The sequence below is a fragment of the Anarrhichthys ocellatus genome, unplaced genomic scaffold (genome assembly GCF_004355925.1).
Source record: "Anarrhichthys ocellatus isolate YVR2014 unplaced genomic scaffold, GSC_Weel_1.0 scaffold5, whole genome shotgun sequence".
In the NCBI taxonomy this organism is placed as follows: domain Eukaryota; kingdom Metazoa; phylum Chordata; class Actinopteri; order Perciformes; family Anarhichadidae; genus Anarrhichthys; species Anarrhichthys ocellatus.
This window is the reverse complement of record NW_022280035.1, coordinates 7,017,006-7,037,705: the sequence shown is the minus strand read 5'-3', so window position 1 is coordinate 7,037,705 and position 20,700 is coordinate 7,017,006. Positions and strand designations below refer to the sequence as shown.

The 20,700-nt window shown below is 40.9% G+C and overlaps 4 protein-coding genes across 4 annotated transcripts; 2 read left to right on the top strand and 2 right to left on the bottom strand.

Annotated features, from left to right (window-relative positions):
- Positions 1–583: 583 nt before the first annotated feature.
- On the top strand, positions 584–3,345 carry LOC116382008 (tubulin alpha chain). The gene is made up of 4 exons (XM_031844647.1): positions 584–686; positions 1,622–1,844; positions 1,937–2,085; positions 2,198–3,345. Exons 1-4 carry the CDS (start codon positions 684–686, stop codon positions 3,176–3,178), a joined length of 1,356 nt encoding a protein of 451 aa, XP_031700507.1. The 5' UTR covers positions 584–683; the 3' UTR covers positions 3,179–3,345.
- An 826-nt stretch (positions 3,346–4,171) lies between these two features.
- On the bottom strand, positions 4,172–8,410 carry pink1 (PTEN induced kinase 1). The gene is made up of 8 exons (XM_031844646.1): positions 7,963–8,410; positions 7,152–7,418; positions 6,926–7,029; positions 6,639–6,821; positions 6,272–6,435; positions 6,039–6,166; positions 5,476–5,706; positions 4,172–5,236 (listed from the first exon to the last, which is right to left on the bottom strand). Exons 1-8 carry the CDS (start codon positions 8,311–8,313, stop codon positions 4,952–4,954), a joined length of 1,713 nt encoding a protein of 570 aa, XP_031700506.1. The 5' UTR covers positions 8,314–8,410; the 3' UTR covers positions 4,172–4,951.
- Positions 8,411–9,697: 1,287 nt separating this feature from the next.
- Positions 9,698–12,269, bottom strand: LOC116382465 (trypsin). The gene is made up of 5 exons (XM_031845543.1): positions 12,200–12,269; positions 11,739–11,892; positions 11,475–11,613; positions 11,082–11,339; positions 9,698–9,850 (listed from the first exon to the last, which is right to left on the bottom strand). Exons 1-5 carry the CDS (start codon positions 12,267–12,269, stop codon positions 9,698–9,700), a joined length of 774 nt encoding a protein of 257 aa, XP_031701403.1.
- A 2,469-nt stretch (positions 12,270–14,738) lies between these two features.
- Positions 14,739–19,429, top strand: LOC116382500 (trypsin). Its single transcript, XM_031845598.1, has 5 exons — positions 14,739–14,793; positions 16,995–17,154; positions 17,769–17,910; positions 17,999–18,265; positions 19,259–19,429. The coding sequence occupies exons 1-5, from the start codon at positions 14,739–14,741 to the stop codon at positions 19,427–19,429; spliced, it is 795 nt and encodes a 264-aa protein (XP_031701458.1).
- Positions 19,430–20,700: the final 1,271 nt, after the last annotated feature.

The window sequence follows — 20,700 nt, the reverse complement described above, 5'->3', positions numbered from 1 at the left end:
AAATGTCTACCAGATTACTGTAAATAAATCGGTATGCTACTGTAGAATTGCTGTACTTAACTGTAACTTCACTTTATGTGCAGGTTGCAGTGATTTTTCTGGATGCTGCTGTAGAATTCATGTGTAAACTGTACAATGTAAAATATTTGACTGTACATTTACAGTAAATTACTGGTCAGTAGCCAGTACTGTGACATAAATAGCTGCTATTAAGTCACAACCTCAATTTAAAAAAAGCACAATATTGATGCTCAAGAATTGTGTAGGGCTATTTTTATTGGCTCCACATTCAAGACAATGTGACGCATTAGCTGAGTGTATTCAACATCATGGCCTTTTATTAAAAACGTTCAGCAAAATGTAGACAGTCGTTAAGTGTATCCTATTAGATAACATATACATGAAATATTCTAGTTCTCCTATTTTTGAATCTATTGGACGTGTAGCCCGCTGGACCAAATCATCACCACAAAGCCGTATCTCAACCAAAGTGTGGTTGTGGACGTGAAACGTGGACGTGTTACTGCGGCAGAAGGAGAAGGTTCACATGCGCACTTCACCTGTCGTCCTCCAGAGGCAGAGTGTGCGTCAGCATCAGCAGATCCGCTTCAGACACCGCGCAGCTCAGACGCAAACACTCCTCAGACTTGTCTCATTACATTGCATAATAGCGACAAGCCATCATGGTAAGTGCGATTTTAAATATCATTTCTAACATTTTTATTCCCAGATGTATTGTTTATCGATTGTAGTCTAAACTACATCAAAATGGATGGGGAGAAGAATAGTTCGTCTATACGAGATTTATCCAAATGTACCTTTTGATGTCCCGACATATTCTGCAGCCCACAATGACTATAAATCGTTTCATTGTCCATAATCCTGCTATATGACAAAACAAAAACAAAAAACGAGGGTTTCACGTGTGCATTCCTGCACGACAAAACGCCCAATACAAATAACCCGTCTGAATCTTCTCAGATAGCTTTGGTTTCACACTAACGTACCAGTTTGTGCAGTTTTTATATCAGAGCTTTTATATTAATATATGTTCCATCAATTCACCTGTCCTGTTTCTGAAGATTATTTCCTGTGCACCGATAAATCCCGTTGGCTGTCTTTGTGCGTCACATCAAATGAAGCCACCTTTAAAATCTGATCTCTATTTTGTAAATATTCTACAATAAAATAAAATAGAAATGAAAAATGACACGTAAATGTTAGTGGGAATGTGGCTTTTTGAGGAGACAGCTCTGCATCGTGTCTGACCTAGATAATCCTCTCCGCACAGTAATCCCAGGCCGTCTCGTGTCGCAGCAGAAAATGAATGGGCTCGTGTAAAACATAACAGACTGAACCCCAGTCAGACAAGATATCATAGATAATAGACTCTGGTGTAACAATGAAAGCCTTTCATGCAATGAGGTAAGAATTATTCAAAGCAGTTTGTGCTGATCTGTATATAGCGTCCATTTAAAGGTCCATTTAAATCTCTCAGAGACAATCCTCCATTTTAATTAGCAGCACTGGTTGTGGTTTCCTTTGTAAGCACTGCAAGATTCAATATTATTTATTATTATAATTTATTTATTAATCCAAATCTTCTTTCTCCCCACTCCAGCGTGAGTGTATCTCCATCCACGTCGGTCAGGCTGGTGTCCAGATTGGCAATGCCTGCTGGGAGCTTTACTGCCTGGAACATGGGATCCAGCCAGACGGACAAATGCCCAGTGACAAAGCTATCGGAGGAGGAGACGACTCCTTCAACACCTTCTTCAGTGAGACCGGAGCTGGAAAGCACGTCCCCAGGGCTGTTTTTGTGGATCTGGAGCCCACCGTCATCGGTAAACACTCACGAAATATAGAAAACACAGTTGTGTCATGAGTTAATTTAGCCAATCCCTCAATTCATTTCTGATTGGATCTGTCTCCTTAGATGAGGTGCGCACTGGTACCTACCGCCAGCTGTTCCACCCTGAGCAGCTGATCACTGGTAAGGAGGATGCTGCCAACAATTACGCCCGTGGACACTACACCATCGGCAAAGAGATCATCGACATAGTGCTGGACAGGGTCCGCAAACTGGTGGGTAACATAGGAGGGATTAATTCCAGATTTTATTTTTTGTTAAAATATCAAATGAAATGATATAGCTGTATCTCGAGTCAAATCACTGTCTCTCCCTCTCTGTCCTCAGTCGGACCAGTGCACCGGCCTTCAGGGCTTCCTGGTTTTCCACAGCTTCGGAGGTGGCACCGGCTCTGGTTTCACCTCTCTGCTGATGGAGCGTCTGTCTGTCGACTACGGCAAGAAGTCCAAGCTGGAGTTCTCCATCTACCCAGCTCCCCAGGTGTCCACCGCTGTGGTAGAGCCGTACAACGCCATCCTGACCACCCACACCACCCTGGAGCATTCCGACTGTGCCTTCATGGTAGATAACGAGGCCATCTACGATATCTGCCGTAGAAACCTCGATATCGAGCGTCCCTCTTACACCAACCTGAACAGGTTAATCAGTCAGATTGTGTCCTCCATCACTGCTTCCCTTCGTTTCGACGGCGCCCTCAATGTTGATCTGACCGAGTTCCAGACCAACTTGGTGCCATATCCCCGTATCCACTTCCCTCTGGCCACCTATGCCCCCGTCATCTCTGCTGAGAAAGCTTACCATGAGCAGCTCTCAGTGTCAGAAATCACCAACTCCTGCTTTGAACCAGCCAATCAATTGGTAAAATGCGACCCTCGCCACGGCAAATACATGGCTTGTTGCCTTTTGTATCGTGGTGATGTGGTGCCCAAAGATGTTAATGCTGCCATTGCCACCATCAAAACCAAGCGCTCCATCCAGTTTGTGGACTGGTGCCCCACTGGTTTCAAGGTTGGCATCAACTACCAGCCCCCCACTGTAGTTCCTGGTGGAGACCTGGCCAAGGTCCAGAGGGCCGTGTGCATGCTGAGCAACACCACTGCTATTGCAGAGGCCTGGGCTCGGCTTGACCACAAGTTTGACCTGATGTACGCTAAGCGTGCCTTTGTGCACTGGTATGTGGGAGAGGGTATGGAGGAGGGAGAGTTCTCTGAGGCCAGAGAGGACATGGCAGCTCTGGAGAAGGATTATGAGGAGGTTGGAGTCGACTCTATTGAGGGTGAGGGAGAGGAAGAGGGAGAGGAATACTAAAAGGAACATAAAAGCACCAGTTAAACTCGAAACAAATGTCTTAATTTGTTCTTAAGCACATTCCAAACAGTGTCTATTGTCTATTCATTACCAGCTTGCATATGTTCAGAGTCAGTCATTAAAATGTCAGTTTGGCTCTGTCCTAAATAAAGTTTCTGTAAAGATAAGTTGTTTTGTGTTATTTATTAAACCTTCTTTTTACTTAATATTTTTGTGAATACTGACGAGAAACGATTAGTTGCAGGTGGTTTGTCCATAATCTTGAAATACTTAATTCTATATCTTCGGATATCACCCGATGTGAAAACTGTACTGTGCAGTAGCTGTGCAGAAAAAACAAACCCCCCCGTAGTAAATTGCATGTCAAGTTTTGCAGTACACAGTGTTTGAGTTCTACTTTTAGTCAAGATGAAGGCCTTTTCAACCCTTTTAAATCACATCCCGTCATTTCGTGCACCTATTTAACACTATAAGCTAAGTAAATTCCAATCATCTTTTTCACCTATAAAGCAATATGACCAGCTGTATGTGTGCCTATGTAGGCTAGTACCAACTGATTTCAACAAATAATATGACATCCATCCATCAATCAATCTGCAACTTTTACTGGCACAGAGCTAGAGACTGGAGAGAGCTAAGATAAAACATTAGCTATCTCACAACAGTATGGTATGATCAAACCTAACTCTCTCCAACGTTACAACCCGCCTGCCTATCCTGAAATACTTAAAGATACGGAAACTAGATACTCTTGATATTACTATTTAATCTCAACATTAAATGTGCTATATTTAGAGTTAAAAACCTGTCAACATATTTGAGCTATTGCTTCCCTTTGCCAGATGACCACTGTCCCCCCCCCCCCCCATCTGTTGCTAGAACATCTTATGTTTTAGCCACCAACCTTTTGAAATTGATAAATGTATGTAAATTCACTTGACTCTCAGAGATGTAAACCTAGAAAGCAATAATTTGCACAAATCCATTCATACGTCTTTTCAGACAGGTACTTTTATTCTGAAACTGCAGAAAAACATCTACGTGTATCTAAAATATTTTTCACCATCTTCAGTAAGAAAACTTACACACCCTGTATATTGTATGCCTGTCATGGTGCCAAATGTGTAGGCTTGCTGTGACTTGTTTTGAGATCTAACAGATCATAGTGAAGTGTGAAGGGTTAAAACATTATTCAAATCATCATTCTTTTTATATATAATTTACTAGAATACAACAAACAAACACCAGTAAACCATAATAATTGCTCTGAGAAAGTGCAAACCACTGGAACATAAATGAAACAAAATCACATCCTTAAAGTCGGCCAATAATCTGCATTATCCATGCCACCTACCATTATTATTAAAATAACTATGTAGTAACATGTTGGGGTGTTCTTTCATGCATTTTAAATAGGAAATTAATAGATTGTTAGGGCCACAGACACCCAACTAGTTTTTAGCTGACAGTTTGATGGACAAACTAGTTGTGTAAGGGCTGCATGTTACCTGTGAATATGTCAAACTTAATGTTGCCCTACACAGTAGGGCCTAAATTATGCACTTTTTACTCTAATTTAAATGATCTGCTTTTACCTTCACCTTCATCAGCCAGAAACCTCAACACAGACAAATTTTAATCAAACACACAGGGAACAATAACCGTAGCTTAGGGTATTTCCCAGCAAATATCTAAAGTGCATTAGAGCTTGTAAAAGAAAATATTCACTCTCATTCACTCCTAAGCTGTGTGTCTGAATGAGTGGGAGTGGATTTATGCAGACAGAATGCAGGTCTGCTGCTGCTCTCGTCCATACAGGAGGAAGCCCACAGCGGTGCGCAGGTCCTCCAGGTCCAGGTTAGACAGGAAGCTCCTCTGAAGCTCCGCCTCCACCATGTTGCCACTGGGTCCACCGCAGCCCTTCAGGAGGACCACAGCAGACTGACACAGCAGCCAATCGGCCAGCTTCCTCATGCCAACGCTGTCGTGGTTGGCCAAGGCCTTCCGTCCCCAGAGGCTAAGATGTAGCATGTTAGCTGCCACACGGGCACTGGGGCGCTGCAGAGTGACAATTAACATACAGTATAAATGTATTGTAGCAGGGCTGTATCTGAATCAGAATACATTTTTATTTGAAACCACTTCTCAGTGGGTGGTGTCCACGCAGTCTGCAGGGGATTTAACTGAGCAGGCTGTGTAATCACCATTCACACCTATACAACCAATGTGTTTATGATTAAATTGTTAACTTACAGTATATATATATATATATATATATATATATATATATATATTACCTTGCTTGGGCTCCTGCTGAGGAGGAATCGGATCACTAACTGCACATCAGCTGAAACGCCAGAGGGCAGAGGAGGAAGCTGCTTCTCCTGGTAGTTCCTGCTCTCCAGTCCCACAGCTCGATAGAATGGGTTAGGCTGGCCGAATATCTCATAGGAGATGGCCCCCACTGCCCAGGCATCCGCCTTGCTGTAGTCAATCACCACACCACACCCTGGAACTGCAGTGGCCACCTTTGGGCAGACGCATCATGATAGGAATTTAATGTGTGGTTATTCAAGAAAAGTAAAATTACGATCAACTGTAATGACTTGTATTATTGTACAAGTGGTTGTTTTTCTTGGTCTGTGAAACTTTTGTCATATGTTTGTTCCTTTTGTATGGTTTCAAAAATATAATAAATGTGTAGGTTCATTCATGATCTTTGGTGGTTAATGGCCTCGCATAGCTTGACAAGCTATGGCTCTCCACCGTACGTCCGTTGCCAAACTGCATGCGCACACTTTTGTGCATCGCCATTGTATACAAACTGTGAAAGGTTCCATCAAGAGCTACTTAAGCCTACCTCGGGGGCCATGAGGGAGGCATTCCCGCCTCTGTTGACCCATATGCTGTTGAATGGCAGCTGTAGATTAGAGTCACTCTGTGACAGGCAGCAGCCAAAGTCAGTAATCACTAAACGAGGGCATCCGTCTGCATAAAAGCAAAATCAATTTAACTGTTTTACATAGAACTGATGGAATCAGATCTCTAATTGATGTCTGGATTGTTCTCTTAATGACTTAATGTCGATCTAACCCGAGTCAAACTCCAACAGCACATTGTCTGATTTGAGATCCCTGTGAGCAACACCCTGTCTGCACAGGTGGTCAACCCCCTCGAGGAGCTGCAGCACCATCAGAGAGCCCTGCCTGCGGCCTGGTGTGGACACTTCCAGGTACTGACGCAGTGTGGACGGGTAGCTACAGCACGGAAGAAGACAGCATATTAGTCCTACTCAACTGCATGCCTCAGGTTTTCTTGTATACACCTCTTAAAGTTGTAATCCTGTAAGATTTTCATGAAATCAAAGCCACTATTTGATACCATGTATGGCCTGCATATTATTAGCAATAGTAAAAATAAATGAAATCATTGTGAGAGGGTGAAAGATGGCAGGTCTTACTTCTTCATGACGAGGAAAAGAGTGCGATTGTTGCCCAAACCAGCAGGGTTAAGCCGGGCTGGCAGCACGGCTGGATACTCTTCTTCAGCACCTGGTAGCAATGGGACGTCCGCTGTGAAAGCCCGGTGCACTCTGATCACATTCGGGTGTGCCAACACTCTCTTGGGCAGGACTCCAAAATGTCTGCATGTAGAGAGATCACAGCAGTTCAGCATTCCTTCCTACACCGTGTTCAGGTCTCCAGGACTAGGAATGACCGACAAAAGCACTGAAAGTGTAACACGTACCCATCCAGAGTGATTTCTTCTTTCTCCAGCTTTAGGGCCAGGGGGCCTGCAGGCACCAGCTCCTGTGACATGGACTTTAATATCGCCTCACTTGACGACCCTGCCTGCAAACAAATGGCATCAAAAATACCTGTCAGCGCTGATTTGTTCCGGTCATCTGTTTGCCTAACACCTAACATTGTGGGGGGGGGGGGGGGGGAAGTGTAGAATATTGTGGAATACCGACCCCAAAGTTCCACATCATCTTGATAGCCATAGGGAAGTTTCTAAGCGAGCAGCATGTCGGAGATCGAGCCGTCTCCTCTTCATCTTCTCCCAGCTGAACCAGGGAGCACTTGCTGTTACTCTCCTGAGGGGCAAACTGAGCCGCAGCCTCGTACACAGCAGCATTGGAGCCTTTCCCAATCTGACTACCGATAATGTAATCCTCCAGTTTATACCCAGAGGTGCATGGCTTGAATGGCCTCTGGAATCTTTTCTTCCTGAACACCGCCTGCAAATGGGGAGAAATATTTTGCAGAAAAACAAGAAGATGCAGAAAGGTAGATGTGTGCACATTCGACCAGTTGAAGTCCAATAAAGTTTTTGGAGCTTTAACACAGAAATATTTCTCAACACATAATAAATATAGATGTTATCAAAAGGCGTTTACAGACTTAACCACATCAACTGGCTATGACTTCAAAAGCATCACACTACTAGTAGTAATAGTAGTACCAGTAATAGTAGTAGTAGTAGAAGCAGTAATAGTAGTAGTAATAGTTCTAGTAGTAGTAGTAGAAGCAGTAGTAGGCAATTAGTGCAAAGCAGGTGAACAACTTTGTGAACAACAATGTATAATTTTTACAATTGTGTTTTGTATATAAAATCTCAATCGGCAAGAAAATAAAGTAAATATGGTTGTTGTCAGTTAAATGTAGTGGATTAGAAGTAGCATAACATGAAAATACCCAAGTAAATTAACGTTACAAGTACTCCAAAACTACTTTAGCACAGTAGTGTTACTAAGAACAACACTTTACGTAGGGACAGCATACCTGGATCTCATCACATGTCGCCGCACTCCTGCTGTCATCTTCAAGCTGTTGTTCGATGAGCCCCACGCCGAGACCGAAAGCCAAAAACACGGCCCTGTTCCGCGGGGACCCGCCGCCAAACCTTCTCCTGAAACCGGCGGACTGAAGCTGGGCGGCCAGGCCCTTCAGAGAGGTGCGGAAATAGCGGTACCGAGACGGCAGGAAAGCCTGAGGCTGAACGGTGCGGGCCGACGGCCCTACACGGTCAGCTCGGAGCTTTGCTGCGAACCGGCCACCCGATTTGAGGAGACCCAGCTGAAAGACCGACCGGCCCAACTCGAGCCCCCGGCTAATAGCGTGTTTCACAGACATAATTCACCCGGAGGGCCAAAAGGCTGTGCTCCGCTTGTGTCAGGCTGTCCTCGGGTACCTCAGGCAAGGACAGCGTTATGGTAAACAAAACAGCTGTTACTGAGCATGCGCGAGAATGTCAGGCGACGAAGATGACGTATTTTTGTAGGCCAATCCGAAAGAAACAATATCCAACACGGAAAACTGCAATTGAGAGGTCATTCAAGTCGCAATTTAAATCGAGTTTGCTGTCTGCTAATTGATTTTTATACCAAACAGACATAATTTGCAATGGCTAGATTATGTAAACACTTATGTGTGCTGTATCTATCAAAAATGGTCAAACATGTATGCATAACTTGGAGTAAAAGAGGTAAGGTACACTTAGACATTAGTACATATTGGTATAGTCAATTGAATAGCTAAGCTGTGATCAGTGTTAATGGCCAGAAGTGTGCAAGTCTGAGCTCTGATTTAGAACAACTAATCTACATAAGCAGCTGAGCCATTGTTTTGGACAACATACCAGTTTTTCTTTTACTTGTTTCCAAAATAAATCATCGGAAGAGTCTATCAGCAATGTTGAAGTATTGTCTACGTCATAAATGCATGGACAGCTTTATGAAATTCAATCGGCAGAAATAATGACTTACTGGTAATGACCGTTCCTTATTCTTTGCCATGAGGGATGCTCCTACTCTGAACTCTGTTCTAAGCTCATTGAACTCTTTTGGCCTTTTAGGGCTCATGATAAAGTATTTTGATCCAGTTGTCTTCTTCATGGCTTTTGTTTAGACATAACATTGTGGATGCAGTATGTGAGAATGTAATTCATTAACTGTTTTGATTCTTGTGATGCCATGCAAGAGATTCATCATATCCTCATAAGAACTCATCTTTATTGTCACTGTGGATGCTTTACTCATTGATTCAGTGCTTGTAGTAACTTTAGAAAAGGACCCAGGACTTTGGTATGTATTGAAAAAAATTCAATGAATTAGGTGTTAATTCAATATTATCAATAATTTTAACCACATTGCCCAACTCTACTGATTAAGCTGCTTTAACATATGTGCTACAACTACTACAATAATGATAATAATAATAATAATAATAATGATGATAAAATAATAACAATGGCTTTATTTCTCTATCTTATTTCTCTATCAGAACAATGGACGAAAAATCAATGAATTGCAAGCATATCAACACATTTCTTGGAAACCTGGAAATATCTAAAAATGACTTATAACCATGGCTCTATATAACATATCCTAACATGAATTGCAATTAAACAATGTGTAATATTGACAATTAGTACGAAACACAGAGAGAGTCATTTGTGACAAAATAAGCCATTAAACATAATGTTGTGAATCAGCTGTTTGATTGTGGCAACTGTTCATTATGTTTTATATTTGATTATCCTTTTGATCCAGTTGATGTAATTCCTCACTTTGGTGTAGACTCCAGGGTAGTATGGGTTTGCGCAGCTGATACCCCAGGAGACAATGCCCTCGAATTTGCCATTGCAAATAAGGGGACCACCAGAGTCACCCTGTGGATCACAAAGACACATTAGCGATGACAAACAAAATAAACTAAAATAGTTACTGAAATAGGATACAAGTAATAATGAAAAAAGGGATCATAGTAGTGACAACATGCACTACACAGCTGTGGTGATATCATGTTACTGAAAGGTTCTTTATACTACAATCAGAGCATTCATATAGCAGCAAACAACTATTGGCAATGTAAAGATATAGTGGAGTAATAGCGTACTCAGCAGAGAATGAAGTCACACGCCATCTGTATGTGTTGTAATATGAGCTTTGTTTATGTAGCATATCATATTTGTCAATTATATTGTGTGTTAGTAATGTGAATCTGCAAAGTAATTAAAGTTGTCAGATAAATGTAGTGAAATAAAAAGTATGTGCCTCAAAGAGTTACACTGAAGTAGAAGGTATAAAGTAACATAAAAATGTAATTGGGTGTGTTTTTGCATCCGGGCTGGTGACACCGCAGCAATTCTGCTATTTACACCGGGCCAAGTTGAATATGCTACTTCATTTAGCAATAGTCAGCTAACAGAAAGGCTTTCTGCAGAAAACTTTAGTAGTCATAGTAATAGTGGCATAAAGAGCGTATATAGAGAGTAGGTTGGGTGACGATTAATGGGTCAAACTCAGGACTTTCATTCAGGAAACTGGGGTTTGTTCAGTGTATTTTTACACTTTACACTGATTTTAATTATTCATCCTTTAAGTGTTCAGTCACAGTTTGCTTATGTTTAGGAAATAAAACTACTTGGTTATGTTTAGGAAAAATATACATAGCCTACAGTAGGCTACATATACATACATTATTAATGTGTGCCCAGGTCAAGTGTAAATAGCATTAACGATGGACACCTGGTTGCTTGTCTTTGTCCTGCTATAGCACTTGGGTGTAAAAGCCACATTGTCTATTCCTCTTTGGTGTAAATAGTATTATTGGATTCTGACTAATAGCATCAAAACTGTGCTTAAGTACAGTACGGTAAATGTACCACGGCTGCACAGGGCATCATTATGCTACATTGTACTGCACTAATTAAACCATGCAACGCAGAAACATACAATACACAGCATGCAGGGGCAATAAAAAGGGAAATATTAATTATTATAATAAAATAATATGTAATATGCAAGAAAACATTATGCAGCATTGTTATTAAGCAACAGTGAAAGCATTTAACACAAGCGCCCAATCCACCGACCATGCAACAGGAAATGTTTTTGTACCTGGCAGGAATCTTTGCCACCCCATCGAGATCCAGCACACAACATGTTTGTAGTGATCATCCCCCAGTAATAATAATGGCATAAAGATATAGGTCTCACGTCCACAGAACGTAGCGCAGGAGAGAGGTAGCTACTGTAAATCTGTGTCACACCCCAGCCGCTGACCGTGCAGACGTCATTGTAACGTAGAGGACGGCTATTAACAACTGGCAAAACAGCTGGCTGGACATTGGCATTCAGCCGTGCTGGTCTATCCAGCTGTAACACAAATTAAAGTTCAGGCTTACATATGCACACCAAGCAATGGCATTATTCATCAATTACGAACACGAGTGAAGAGTGTATGCATGTGTCAAGAGCCCCAATATTTCAGGCTGGCTCTCCTATACTTGCCTTGATGAGCATGATGTCGTTGTCGAATGTCCTGTATTTATAGTTGCTGAAAAATATCTGTAAGACTTCAAAAACCTGTTCAAATCCCTCAGGTTTATTCAGGTTGTGTTCACTCAGCACCACCTTCATCTGACTTGTCCTAATGGCGAAAAACAGACAAAAGGTGATTCAGTGTCGACCCTTTAACTGTAAAATACAGTAAAATGCCAATTTAACTTCTTCACTGTAGCAATGCTTCCCTCATTTTATGGTGTCAGTACTTACGGTCTCCAGCAGTGGGCAGCAGAGACCACCCACTGAGGGTGCACTAAGGTTCCTCCACAGTAGTGTTGTCCAACGCGGGACTGCAAGGATGCCTGGTATTTGATAGAGTAGGGCGTGACCTCCTGTCCCCCAATAATTCTCTGTGCAAAGGTCTCTGAAGACAGTGAGAACAGGTGCCCTGTAACTTATTTTTCTTTACAAAAAATGTCAAATTGATTTCATATTTAATGCTCTGTGCTCTTTATAATCTTAAAGAGAGGTTGGAGAGTCTCAAGGCCCCGTTGGCCGAGTTTTGGTATATCCATTACTCTTGATATAGGATAAATACAATTCCTTTTTTCACCCTGACGTCAGCCAGTGTTCTGTAAATGCCCCTTTCAACGTGGTTCTACATGTTGAGCAGGATTTCATACCTTTTATTACGCACTCAGGTATAAACATTTTGGGATTGAGGAACTTACCTGACACAGAGACTGCCAAAAACAACAGCACAGTTGAGCTTTGCAGCAGAGCCATGTTTTTATTTATCATCTGTAATGCAGAAACATTTTTAGAAGCACATTATACACAGTGTATAAGTGCCAACTAAATTAATTACTTTGACAATCCTGATCTAATCTAATTGTGTTTGTGTGAAATAAAAGAAAAAGAATTGTCGCTAATTATGGTTAGGCTATACACGTACAACTTTGTTGCCTTATTTCCTCTCAGTTGATCCCTCATTAGACTATGTATGACTAAATGAATGATAATGCAATTTAAACATTTATTCCACAAAATAAACTGGTGATAGAGGGTACGGCCCTGAATTATTAAAGATTAGAATCACCTTCTACGTACCTGTGAGCCCAGACACAGCAACCTTCAGAGTATGTCCAACTGGTGAGATCAGTGCTCTCTAGTTGCCTTTTATAGTGTAATTGTATCCATGTTCAAATCTTTTGTTAAAATGATCTTTTCGTCTTGTTTTGTGCCATCTCACGCTGCAACAATGAAAATGACCTACAACATGACAAAGCTAAAGTGTTCTTGTGTATTATGACTGTTTCTAAGCTCTAGTTATCTGCTTGCACCTTGGGATATGAAGATATTTGGGATGGGAACGCCTTTAGGTGGTCATCACCATCACCATATTATGGACAGAATACAGTAAATGTTATAACCATGTTGACGTGATTAGATTTGCTTGTATTAATTAGCTTGATTCTTATGTGTCTGTAGTGGATATAATTATTTTTAATAAAGAATCACAGTGACACAATTAAAATGCATCAATGAACTTAGAAACCTGAATAGCAGTACACTCTGGGTTTTGTAGTTAATTTTATATTCATAAACAAACGTGTCTCATTTACAAATCAACACACAGACATTGATACATGTTGTCATTTGGCTGGGTTAAGGATAGTGTCTACATACAACACCACGTTGCAACTGACCAAAAACAAGGTAAAAAACATCTGTATGAATTACATTTAGAAAATTCAAAGAATATTTCACCTCGGCACTCAGATTACTCTCTGGTAGTACATTCAGTTCTCTCCATTACAATAGGCAAACAATTCACACGCTGTACCGCTATACTACACCCATGTTTGTTAAACACGTTAGTTCTGATTTATCAAACTGTTAGCTACAGATACTGTATGACCATGGCTTCAAAATGCTACATTTAACATAGGACTGGATTAGTGATTTACAAATAGGCTTAATATAATACCAACTAATAATACTAATACTTGTGTATATATATATAACCTCATAGGAATTCCCCTTTGACTAGCCAAATAGATTTGTAACTGAAGACCCTTTCTCCAAGGACAAAATGCATCAGGAAGCCAGCACAGTAATTGGTGCTTTATGAGAAGTAATGACAGTGACACACTGAAAACACGTCAGCGTCACCCCATTCAATACTGTAAACCACGAGTATCTCTATGTCTCCTTGCCAGTGAACATTTTGTCACAGTGTCATAAATTAGTTATTTTTTAAGGGATTTTTCTAGTTGTTGTCTTTTCTAATGTCAGTAATTAAAAACAACACAGACTAACTTCCATCCTCAAGCTCATCTAAAATCATTCAGGATGAGTTTTGTTTATAACCTTTGTCAAGTGTAACAGATGTAATACAATTTAAGCTACGGCCAGGTGGACGAATGTGAGACCGCTGGCAGCCACGTGCTATGATGACAGAACTTGGACTGAAGAGGGGATATTGCGGGACAAAAGGCAATGGTCAGCACTCTGGGGATGTGAGAGCACAGCTATCAGTAGCACAGAGGGCGACAAAGAGGGCTATTAGCCAGCTGAGGTCAGGACCTCCACAGAGGGATTGTAGCAGTGACAAGACCTGTCTGAGCTGTGCTCCATTTTTAATGACACCCACTCCTAAAATAGATGTGGAGCAGCAGCGCTGGCTCAATGTAGTCAAAGACAAAAGCCGTTGCTGCTTTCCATTAGTCAAAACCCTCATTAATCCTTCCTGAGGAAATAAGTGAGAGGAGAAGGTAGAGCGATGAAGAGCTGCAGAGACTCTTACTGCATCTCCTTTCATTCAGGGGGATAGCGGCCCGTTTGATCCATATCCTGAGCTTCAATCACAAGCTGCAAAATGTCAAATATTGGACATAGCTGACAGGGCTACAATATTACAGTAACTGTACTGCAGGATACAACTGGCAACACAAGAAACATAGTCTATGCTTAACCTTTTGTGGGACCTTAAATGGGCCTGCAGTCAACTGGGTGATTAAATAAACAATGATGAAGTTTAGGGCAGCTTGAGTAAGTCATGGAAGAGTTGAGACATGGGGCGTGCTGTGGAATCTTCAATTATATATCTGTCCAGGACAAGGGAGGTGACCATGGAAACAGAAATAGGAACTAAGGAACTATAAGAAACCTGAGCGTGCAGGTGTGTGGCCTCACGTTAAGATCAGACACGCAGTACACAGGTGATTCCTCACTCTGCGTGCTGACTGCTCTCCCCATTGTCTCACCATGGACCTGTCATCTTTAGTGCTTTGTGTACTGTTTGAAGTCCTGGCTGTAAACTGTAAGTACGCTTCTTTATCTCAATTTTAGAGTTTATTCGTGCATGAAGCCTCTTGGTTACAATGACAGGAATGTTGGGATACTGTTGACATCTTTTTTAGAGGGGGGGGGGTTCATAAATTGAATCTGCATTTAAATGAGCTGAATGTGTATCTAATATGTTATTGCCATCCCTTGTATCAATGTTTTGATGGTTGCCTTTTAGCTGTGGCATTGGCAGTACTGATCCTCCCTTGAGACGGTCTTTTGACAAAAAAGTTTGACTCAGAGCCATTTTAATCTGGGCATGACTGAGCGTCTCACAGCTTTAAATCATAAATCACATCAACAGAGGAACAAGAGGAGGGCAGAATTGGCATATATTGTACTTTTAACTTGAAAATATTTCAGTTCTAAAATGGACACATGGGTTGTGATATTTTAACATCCAGCTAGGCTCACCTTGTAAAGTCTTTTGTAATGACACTCTTGTGATACACATTGTGGGGCGCCGTGGCTGCTCATGTATCAAGGTAGGTATCAGCGGCCCAGTCTCTTAGTTCATGTCATTTTCTCCAAGCTCCACACAATCTAATAAAGAGCAGATATGCCATGAAATCTTTTCAAAATAAATAAATTCCTGTAACATGCACAATCTTACTTGGTGCATCAAAGGATACCTTTTTAGATAAAGAGCTTTTGAAATGGTCAGTAAAAGTATGCTTAGTCACCAAAATAATTTGAAACCTCAGGAACAACAGATGAAGGTGAACAACACAACAACAATAAGTTATTGTGGCCACCACCTCCTTTTGTGGCAATTATGTCACAAAGGTAAAACATGAAAGGAGACACCGATAGGCATCTTGAATGGGTCTTTAGGATCTGGGACCGAGCAGAACAGTGCAATTTCACAGCAGACAATACTGCAGACTGAGGATGTGAAAAAGAAGATTTGTCTGGATTAATGGCAGCTAACTACATAAGCAGTGAATTACATACAATTGACTTGCTACAACACAGTTTAGCAGTTTGTGCAGCAGCCAAAAATAACACGTTATTACATCTTATATTTGATTCAGCTCACATTATTACACACATTAGGAGACACATCGTTCTTCATTACATAACGCTTTCTAATGCTCATGTATGTATGTGTGTCTCACGCACACCCAATCCATGCCATGTATACTGAATAGATAGAGTTACCATTTTGTTCTTGACACGCACCACTGCTGCTAATTATGGCTTGGAGTCAATATCTCGATCAGTAATGAGAGGGAATTGTTTCATTGCTGATGGCATTTCTGTGTCTGAGATGGCTCTCAGTCGCTGTGATGTACACTTTACATTTTTGACAGAAATGTTCAAATGTTTACAGTGTAGATACTCTCATGGCCAGGATTCTAGAAATACCATGGTCCTGAGTCCAAGTGCCCCAAAATCCTCCCCACGTCTCAAAAGATTGGACTGTTCTTGTTTCATTTATTCAGTTAAGGTCTGCTGTGTCAAAGCCTGCTCTGTAATGCCAGGCTTCAAACTCTGATGGCGTAATAATACTTAATCCTTGGCCTAAAAGGAGTCAAATGTAACCATTGAGTTGCAACACTGTGATATAAAACTACCTCTTTCCAAGTAAAATTCCTTCATTGAAAACGCCACTCAAGTGAAAGTATGTAAGTATTATTAGCAAAAGTGAAGATTATCTTTTTTTATTCCGTAATAGTACATCACGTTTTACAAGATCATCGTATCATTTGTATGTACAATCTTAATCTGTAATCTGGGGTTAAAAGTACCGCAATATCCTCAAAATGTAAGTATAATGTGACAAGAAATACGACAGTAAATCATCCGTACCTCAAATTTGTACTTAAGTGCAGCACTTGACTTGAGTAAATGTACTTAGTTGCTTTACAACACTGCTTTTTACTGCAGGATTCAAACCCCTCCTGTGTTAGCATCAGATAGATAATGATGGTCAGACTAATCCTTTACTGTGAATCAATGTACCTCAGAGGTGAGATTGTTTTTCATTGATCTGCTCAGCCGGGAGCATCTGTGCACTGAAGTCAGCTGTTGTTTTCTTTATTGTTCTTGCTGATGCTGCAGCTGCAGTAATCATGTTTCAAATGTGTTAGCTCCCTCTAGACTGTTATGTGTGTTTCTCTCTCTAAATCCCATCTAAGATGGTATTTGTTTCCCTCTGGGTGTGTGTCACAGGTCAAAAGGAGGTCCAGGAACGTATAGTGGGAGGATACGCACCAGTTCCACATTCAATCAAGTACATTGTGTCGATACAGACAACACAGCGTCAGCACTTATGTGGGGGCTCCTTGATAAATAAGTACTGGGTAATCACAGCAGCACACTGTAACATTGGGTGAGCTAATTTTTCTTCTTTTGATTTACGTCTGCTGAATATAAAAGTGGTGTAACCTTTGGGATAATATAGCGGTAAAACCGTGTGCCCGGATTTTGCCTTTCGTAAGGAAGTTGCAAGCAACAATAATATTCCTATTGACATATGATGACCTCGTGTTGACTTCTCTGTGTGTAAATCTGTGTATACAGGGCTTCATGAGAAGATCCAGTACTTTCAAGCCATATCAAATAGGCAATTCAGGAGGTTATCGACACTGAGAGAATGTTCCTGAAAGTGATACAAGCGCACCAGTAACAATGGAGCTCTGTGGTACGGGAATCTGATGCAAGCATATGACGGCCTCACGGCCCTTCTACTGAAACATAAATGTTGAATAAACAACATCATGGGATATTTTAAAAACAAAATAGGGACACCCTAAACGTATGAAGTGGGACATACTGCAGACAACATACTGTCGTGAAAGGCTCTGTATTTTCAGTTATTAACGTAGGTACAAATGTGTGCTGTACTACTGGCTGTAGCGTCAGGTTTAACAGACAGATAGATCTCAGAATGTTGAACTATTCCTGAAGAAGCATTTAACCGATACAGCGTTTTTGTTTCTGCAGAGTAAACAAAATGATGATAGTAGCGGGAGACTACTCTTTAACCATCTATGAGGGCACAGAGCAAGAAATTCTTCCTCAACTTTTGTTTCCCCACCCGGAGTACAACTCCATCACCACCAACAATGACATCATGCTTATAAAGGTGCTATCGGCCGATTCTTGAGTGTGTTACTCCATCTGTGGCTCTCGGGAGGTCTGTTTACTGATCAAACTGTTCACCATCTCTCCAGCTGAGGGCCCCGGTCTATCTGAACAGCTACGTTTCCATCGCTCTGCTGCCCCGGCAGGGCGCCTCCATAGCAGTGGGCAGATTGTGTCGAGTGTCAGGATGGGGATACACCAGCCCCAATGGAGGTCAGATCCCCTCCACCCTCCGCACTGTCATGCTGCCCATCGTCTCCACACAACAGTGCAACAGCAGCGGGTCCTTCGACGGCAGCATCACAGAAAACATGCTCTGTGCTGGTTTCAGTACTGGTGGAAAGGATGCCTGTCAGGTAAGAGGACCTAGTTGTACTCAGTGTGCGGATCGGTCACCAGTTGGAGATTGCGGTTTACTACACTACATCTACCCTTCAACATATAGTTAGTGAAGAAGTTATTCCCACTTCAACCAGCTGCAACATAAAATGCTGCTTTACATTAATGCTTTGCTAATAATAATCCAATAATCTAGCACAACATTGACAAACCCTGTTAACTAAGAAATTAAGTTCCCACAAAACTTAACAGCATTCTCAATTACGTTTTGAGGGAAACATATTTTCTCCAGAATTACGTTCACGGTTTTAAATATGTGGTCAACATTGTGAATTCAAACAAAACAAACCAATAATGAAACAAAACTTTAGGAAAAGATCATGCTTGAAATACCATAATTACGTCACCTACGTACATAACGTTTGCCGCAACGTTTAACGTAAGTTAATATAAGTTAATATAGGTCAACATTAAGTTTTACTGATACCTATGTACTTTTAACATTTTGAATGCACAACTTCTACTTATATTGGAGTATTTTACATTTTACTGAAATAGCCTAAATGGTCTGTATAATTATTTCCCCACTGGTCTCACATATGTATTGCATTTGTTTTTGGCAGGCGAAACTCAACAGGAGAAAATTGTGCATATGTTGGGGATTATTTTCAGCTGTGGATTAATACACATTTGATAAAATATTAGAAATATGTTAAATATTTACTGCAGCAGGATGGTGTGTTGAGTCAAAATAAACTACATTACTCGTTCATGGAAATAAAAAAATACTGCATCAATTGGACAACAATGGAGCTCTATGGTACATGGAATAAGCCATTTCTACTTGCTGCTACGCTTGCTAGTAGGATCAACTCAGTGTTGGTTTTTGTCTCTCCACACATCTTTTGACAATAAGAAAAATATAGAATATCACCAAATCTATTCTTTAAGTTTCTTGTTCAGTAAAATATCAGTCATCGCTGAAGTCCCCTTATTTGCTGCTGTTTCAGGGGGACTCTGGGGGTCCGCTTGTATGTGAGGGCCGGATCTATGGCTTGGTGTCCTGGGGGAGAGGATGTGCTGACGCCCAGTTTCCTGGAGTTTACACTGCTGTATCCAAGTTCCGCAATTGGATAGACAACACCATATTTAGCTACTACAGCAGGTGTAACAAGGATTAAAACCCAATGTTACTGAGATAAGAGAAACACAAGTGGAGACTTCAAGTTCTTCATTTCAAATGCAGTTCTTGATGTTATGTTTTTACCATTTTTCCACATTTCCAGCTTCATATTGAACACATATATGCATATATCGATCTAACTCGCTGCAAGAAAGCGAGAAAAGTGCATTTCACAAAATATGAAACTATTCCCTTAAGTTCAAGCTTGAATTTGCATCATGTCTGTTGTTTATCTGTTTAAAGCATTTACAAAACAAAAAAGTGATGGATGATCCACGATAACCCCTCAGGTAAAGAAAAACACATTGACCATATTTTCACAACATCAAGAATGAGGTGCCAATTTCACTGCTTAAATTGCTCAAAATCAGCGCTCCTGGAGAACTACACTATATTAAATTCTCGAGGCAAGAGCTTAAACAATTTAACCAGGTCAACCGGTGCTACAACTGCAACATCAAAGACCATATGAGCATTTAATGCTCGTTCAGAGGTGATTCACACAATAACAGCTTTACAATATAATACAATCCAATACAGGAGCCCAATAAAACAACAGGACATTTGTGAAGCAATGTTTTGTTAAGACTGGAACTCAAACGATTAGAAAAGAACAATTTCAAGCGAAAACTTGTGATGATTACAGCTTCTCAACTATGAGGATTGGGTGATTTTCCTTGTCTTCCATTACAAAGCAGGAATTCACTTCAAAGCAATTTGAAAACGTTTTGGGATCAGCTCAATTTTCACACCCATGTTGTTTGTGGGTTTGTTGTACTGGATTGAAAAAACAAACATCAAATGGAAAAATGAATGCTTCTGATCTACTCTGTTGAATGAAGGCAGAAATAATGCACAAATGACTTGGTTTATTCCTCCAAGCACATTTAATCAACATATGACAATTAATGCATACACAATTTCTGTCAATCTGAATGTGAACTAACTCTGTTACAGTGAGTAAGAATCTATATACTGCATGTGTGTTTTGTGTGTGTGTGTGTGTGTGTGTGTGTGTGTGTGCATGTGTAGGTGGGTGGAAGACAAAGCAACTGCCTTTTCTAAACATGTCCTTTCATTTAATATGGGAGTCAATGATTACTGCCAATTTCATGTGGTTTATTCACAGAGTAGCTGTGTAATAAACTTGGCATTATGCATAAAGCACCTTTAAGTGTGAAAGTTGAGTAAATGCATGGACGTAGGTGAAAAAGAGAAAGATTGAAAGTGTGAGCAATGGCATGAATGGTAGCGTTTTCTTGTGTTATA

Coding starts and splice junctions, on each gene's coding strand:
- LOC116382500 (XM_031845598.1), top strand. CDS start 14,739: ATGGACCTGTCATCTTTAGTGCTTTGTGTACTGTTTGAAGTCCTGGCT. Junction 14,794..16,994: donor TGAAGTCCTGGCTGTAAACT/GTAAGTACGCTT, acceptor TGTGTGTCACAG/GTCAAAAGGAGGTCCAGGAA. Junction 17,911..17,998: donor ATGACATCATGCTTATAAAG/GTGCTATCGGCC, acceptor CCATCTCTCCAG/CTGAGGGCCCCGGTCTATCT.
- LOC116382008 (XM_031844647.1), top strand. Junction 1,845..1,936: donor TCTGGAGCCCACCGTCATCG/GTAAACACTCAC, acceptor CTGTCTCCTTAG/ATGAGGTGCGCACTGGTACC. Junction 2,086..2,197: donor TGGACAGGGTCCGCAAACTG/GTGGGTAACATA, acceptor CTCTGTCCTCAG/TCGGACCAGTGCACCGGCCT.
- LOC116382465 (XM_031845543.1), bottom strand. CDS start 12,269: ATGATAAATAAAAACATGGCTCTGCTGCAAAGCTCAACTGTGCTGTTG. Junction 11,340..11,474: donor ACGACATCATGCTCATCAAG/GCAAGTATAGGA, acceptor TTTGTGTTACAG/CTGGATAGACCAGCACGGCT. Junction 9,851..11,081: donor GTGGCAAAGATTCCTGCCAG/GTACAAAAACAT, acceptor TGTGATCCACAG/GGTGACTCTGGTGGTCCCCT.
- pink1 (XM_031844646.1), bottom strand. CDS start 8,313: ATGTCTGTGAAACACGCTATTAGCCGGGGGCTCGAGTTGGGCCGGTCG. Junction 6,436..6,638: donor CTTTTCCTCGTCATGAAGAA/GTAAGACCTGCC, acceptor TCCGTGCTGTAG/CTACCCGTCCACACTGCGTC. Junction 5,707..6,038: donor CCTCCCTCATGGCCCCCGAG/GTAGGCTTAAGT, acceptor GTCTGCCCAAAG/GTGGCCACTGCAGTTCCAGG.